The 5,626-nt window shown below is 34.1% G+C and overlaps 1 protein-coding gene across 1 annotated transcript; it reads right to left on the reverse strand.

The window, feature by feature from the left end:
- Positions 1-3,181: 3,181 nt before the first annotated feature.
- Positions 3,182-4,039, reverse strand: LOC113764713. The gene has a single exon (XM_027308684.1). It carries the CDS (start codon positions 3,956-3,958, stop codon positions 3,383-3,385), a length of 576 nt encoding a protein of 191 aa, XP_027164485.1. The 5' UTR covers positions 3,959-4,039; the 3' UTR covers positions 3,182-3,382.
- Between the last annotated feature and the right edge of the window lie 1,587 nt (positions 4,040-5,626).

Below are 5,626 nucleotides of genomic sequence, written 5' to 3' on the forward strand. Positions count from 1 at the left end.
CGAATCAAAAGAATGGACAATCAACAAGGTGACACTAACAACCCTTCTCAGGCTCCCCCCCAACGGGTTACCCAAGATATGCCCAAGAAATTTACTCCAAAACCACGAAAACCCTTTACTACCGCACGGGAGTATAAGAAACTTTTCACTAGGAGAGTGAAACAAGTTCCCAAGACTCAAAGTGCTCAAGAATTTCAAGAAGTAGTGGACCAAAACTTTTGACTTTTTTTTTGATTGTAGTTGACAATAAAATTTCTATTTGGCTTGGCCAATAATTATTTTGCTTGCTTGCTTCTTTTTTTTTTTTAAACGACAAAGCAAAATAAGGACGGGCTAGGGTTTCTCTTGGACTTGGCTGGCGCACCTATAATTGTGTATGCCGACAAAAAGGAAAGCAAAATCAGTTTCATGCCACTACCAACTGTCAACGCACCACTGATCGGCAGAACCATCCTACATGTTTCACATGTTTGGCTCTGAAATTGGGTAGATGCGTGCGACCAAGGATTTGCTCGCACTTATTATTATTGTAAGTAGTGAAAGTAATATATGTAGATGCAAGTCACACATTTCATCATAACTATTCATAAACATTATAACTATCAATATAAAACTATTTTACCAACAAATATTTAAAAGATTAAAGTTTGTCTCAGTAATAAAAATTTTATTTAAAATATATTGCCATAAATATTATAGTACATTTTTTGAGGTGTGCATTGAGCACTAGTATATATAATGTTGCTTCTCTTGTACAATAACTACAACTAAATCAAGCCTTTTAAAGTTAATTTACAAATCTATGATTTGAAAGCCAAGTATAGGATTCAAACAAAACTATCAAGCCCAAGTTGACCGCATTGTTGTCTTGGATCAAGCCTCATACATTTACGTCAAACTGGCTTCCCAAACACAAGTCTTATCATCGAACTTGTCCACCGCCCATGAATACATCAATATCACCAGGTAGCCCATCATTGGCTGGACATGTGGACACCTTTACGAACTTAATGGATCGATACAACGGAGACTTACTTTCCCAGTTCCGAGCATTAAGCTGACCACCTAATCCTTTTGGGCCTTTGGAGTCGTTCGGGCCTTAATTCCCACTTATATAACGATGGATGGATAAGAAATGATAAGAACGGAATGTTATTCGCACTCCTATTTTTGTTAATCATATCCTGATTATTATTTTTATTATATATTTTTTATTTATTAAATTATATGATAAAACAAATTGTTGCAGTATAATTAACAAAAATTGGAGTGTAAATAATATTTTCTTCTAGTCAAAATATTGTGCGGAAAAAAAGTATGAATCTACGACTATTTATTAATGCAACTCTTAATTTCCTTAATCATAATTTAAGTGGACTAATAATTTACCTTATAAATATCCCGCTAGATAAATCCTTTAATATTTGTACGACAACGTTTTGCACTAAAAGAGAAGTTTGGAAGGTGTATTTAGAAGGTTTGGCGTGAGCTGAAAGACATATAGATTTCCTTTTGCATATTCTTTATGTATCAGTTTCTTTTCTATCGTCATTTCTAGAATTTGTCTATGCAATTCGAAACATACATTTATTTATTCCCATAACAAAAAGATAAAAGCTACAAAACGAACAAACCAGAAATTTGGTTGAAATAGACTGCCCTCCCTATATTTCAATCATACACAGTGAATACTTGCACTTCCTTCCATAAATTAAAAAATGGCAGAAAGCCTGGCACGCAACTTTGCCACTCGCCATCCACCACCTTGATTTGTTCAAGGTTTGCAAGTTTTTGACTTGTTTCTCCATTACAGCTAGCTAGTTTAGGTAAACTACATTATGGTCTATAGAAAATTATGTTGATCTCTAGATTGTTTTAGCAGTCGGTGAACAAAAGTTTAATATTTTTCATGACGTCTAAACTTGTCTACATTGATAGTGTATACTTGTATAGGCTATGAATGTACGCTATAGAATCCAATTTGGATTTAAACTCCAATTTTTGTACATGTAACATGTATTCATACCTATTAGTGTATATACAGTCAGTATATATAAAATTAATTCTTTTCATAATTACATCATATCATGGTGCTAAAATTTTCCCTATTAACTTTTAACTATTTTGAAAAAAATATATATTCAAATTATCTTCTTGCATTATCATAACCCTAGAAAATAGCCTTTATTTTGAACAAATTAAGCTGGTTGATTTGCCGAACTTTGTGACCACAAAAATAAAAAAATTTCCTAATTTTACAGTTACAAGATATAGCTAACTAGTCCTTTTTTTAATGTGATAAGATGAGAGGAATAATAAGTAGAAAGTTTTGAATTCAAAACCTCCCAAAAATTTAGATAGTCATAAACCTTAAAAGCAAGGAAGGTAGGTGTAATTTTTGAAACTTGAGAAGAGCTCTCTATAATTACTGGAAACCTCAAGGGATGTTTCTGAAATTATCCCTTTTTACATATACGCATTAATTAGTCATACAAGTATTCCTGGGCCTCTGGATTTAGATTTTTTTGGAGTACAATTAAGAATTTGTGTATCTAGGTTTTCTGGCAATTATGAGGAAGATAAGTCACTTTCTTTGCTATTCATACTCAAGCATTGCGGTTTTTACGCCAAGCAAATGCAATTCATAATGCAAGGGGATAAAATGGGCATAAATCACAGGAAAATCCGAAAAAATTTAAGCAATTCATATTGAAATTTTATTGATTGTTGCTCAGAAAAAGGTATATTTAATAACAAGCTGTGTTCTGAAACCTAATATCTTAAACGATTAGCATTTCCAATCAAGTACAGAAAGCTTAAGGGCGTACAAGTATCTTGAACTTCATGCCTGCCTCCAGCAATTTAAAGATTAGAAGTTAAAAACAATACAATAGTTTGAAGGGTTCATCAAAATAGAACAAAAGGACAAAGATACTGACTTTTTTCTGTTCTGTATTTTGATCAAAGAGAGGAAATAATTAGCAGAATTCAATTTTTCCAGGAGGATAATCTGTTGCTCCTTGCTTAACATTCTTGGGGTTAAAAAAAAGGACAATCAGATTCCCATAGTAAAATATTTGTCTGAATATTGAAATGGTACCTTCAGCACAAATGTAGAACTCTCGTTCTTTTCAGATCATGTTGGGATGCATCTCAATAATTTGAATAATGATTCTCGATATATAACAACATCAAGCAATACTATATCCATTAAATTTATAGCAAATGTGAACCACAGACATAAACATAAAACATGAACCTCATCATATCATTGATCACAGGGTACATCAAAATGGTCATTCATCCACCTTAAAACATGATAATAATTAATTCATATGAAGTTGGTTATAGCTTGAGATGATATGATCAGCAGCAATATGTCTTAGACCTCCTTCACTTGTACAGCTCCATTAGTCACTTCTTTGTTCTGTTCGTCAACTTTCTTGCCTGCAGCATCAACTCCATTTTCAATGGCAGCGGAACCAGCATCAGCAGCAACCTTCACATCTTCCTTGACACCATGTTTCTGAGTTTCCTCCACCAGAAAAGCATCAATCGGAAAATTCCTTGACAGCCCTGCAGGAGTCTTGAAATGAATCTGCCCAGTTGAGGGCTCATCCACATAAATCTCGTTAATTGTTACCCACATCAGAAGCTCCTTAGCCTTCACTCCAGTGAGTTTCTTGATCCTGTTCTGCTCAACATATGCTGTGACTTCAGGCGCATACTGAACAAGCTTGCTGATCTTCTGAAACTTGTGCTCAGTTTTTTTCTTGGACCTCAGCCAAACAAAGCCTGTGTCCTTCACATGTCCACATTCTTCCATGTCTTCCATGGGTAGAAGACCATTTGGCAATCCCACTTCTTTGAGCAAGAATTTTGATTTCTCTTGGCAAATTTCATTTCCATTGTACATCTCTGATGCACTTGCTTTGATCTCATCTGTCACCAAAGGCATGATTTCTTTTCCCCTTCTTTTTCCTACTAGCCTTTTTTTTTTCTTCTAATTGTTAGCTATACTTGGATAAAAATGGAACGGGAGATTTGACAAAGCTGCAGGGCTAAATATAGTTGTGATTCTAGCAGTTTACCCTTAGAGTTGTCTAAAACTGCCAAAACACCCCCATCGAGAATCATCAAATTTCCTCTAGAATAGTTATGCAGCAGTCAAGTCACATGCAAGCTAATAAATGTACTTAATTAGTGAATTCTGATAGTATTTTATTTCTAGGTCAAGTTCTTGAGTGAAGACCATTTCTTGTGTTATTCTATGTTTCCTCAAAATCATGCAAACCCCTACTATCAATGAAATTTACCACAAAAAGTTTATTTGTATATCAAATGTACGTTATCTATTGAATGGTCCAAGTGACTTTTCCTTGCCCTAAATTATTAAGAAATGGAATTCAATTTGCAATTCATCTTGAGTATACGTATATAGAGGAAAAGGAGCTCAAGGACATTTTGTTTCTTCAGACTAATATTTTACCACTTAAAACCTAAAGCAAGTTTAACTAAACAAGTAAACTTCAAATCTACAAAGCGATAAGTCAATTATCTGTAAGCTTAGCTTTCTATCCACCATTAAGCCACCACATAATTAAACTCTTCCAACCTAATGCAGTTGGTTTCTTAAATAACAGTACAATTAATAATGCATAATCAACATCTGCATTTTCTTGATTGCATAATCTATTTATGATTTTCACATGCTCACGTAGCTTTTTGGAGACGAAATCAAGAAATTTTGAGTAGGAGGGAAGGCTGGAAATGCAATTTGCCTGTAGCAGTGGGACAGTTTATGCATCATCCTCCCATCACAATTTATTGTTCTAGGTGGAAAGTTGAGAGGAAATTAAGAGGGAAGGAGGTGGTTGGAAGGAGCAACCAGTCATAATGTTCCATGTGTGATGTAGTTGGGAGGGTTAACCCAACTTTGTAGAGTTTCATAAACAAAACAAATGCGACCGTCATTTGATCTTTTGTGGTCTTCCTTCCTTTGAATAATAGTATGTTTCTCAAAAAGCAATTCTAATTTGGAAGCATTAATTACACATTGATTATGGTATTAACAAAAAGTACAATTTGTGAAAGCTGGAAAGACACCTCACACATCTAGGAGGATTCATGTATACATACTACTGTCTCTAAAATGTGAAACTAATATTTCATGAAATGTTTTTGATGATTGTGAGATCTTGATTAAACTTCCCAATTTTCTGTTATTCCCTTATATTTTGGAAGGATTTGGAGCCTCTTCTCGAACAAATTTTACATACTTCTCTCTGTCAACGAAAATTTTCATCAATTCCAAGAATTTAGATAATTGAATTTTTTTTTTTTTTGAATAATTTAGTGATTCAGAAAGATGCTAGTTGTATTGTTCAACAACACAACCTCACAAAGTAATAGATATATTTAATAGATAATTATTTGTCAAGGCTCCATCATTCAATAATAGATATTGGACCATGCATGGTTGACAAATGCTAGTTGTAAAAATGAGGCCACCGCAATCACAAGTTACACAAAGGCCGCACGTCTTCTTGCTGTCTATGAGAAGTTGGAAGGTGGAAACCCCGTCCATTTCTCTATTTAATTTGGCTGTCGATTTCACGTTGAATGA

This window comes from Coffea eugenioides, chromosome 3, assembly GCF_003713205.1.
Source record: "Coffea eugenioides isolate CCC68of chromosome 3, Ceug_1.0, whole genome shotgun sequence".
NCBI lineage: Eukaryota > Viridiplantae > Streptophyta > Magnoliopsida > Gentianales > Rubiaceae > Coffea > Coffea eugenioides.

Coding starts and splice junctions, on each gene's coding strand:
- LOC113764713 (XM_027308684.1), bottom strand. CDS start 3,958: ATGCCTTTGGTGACAGATGAGATCAAAGCAAGTGCATCAGAGATGTAC.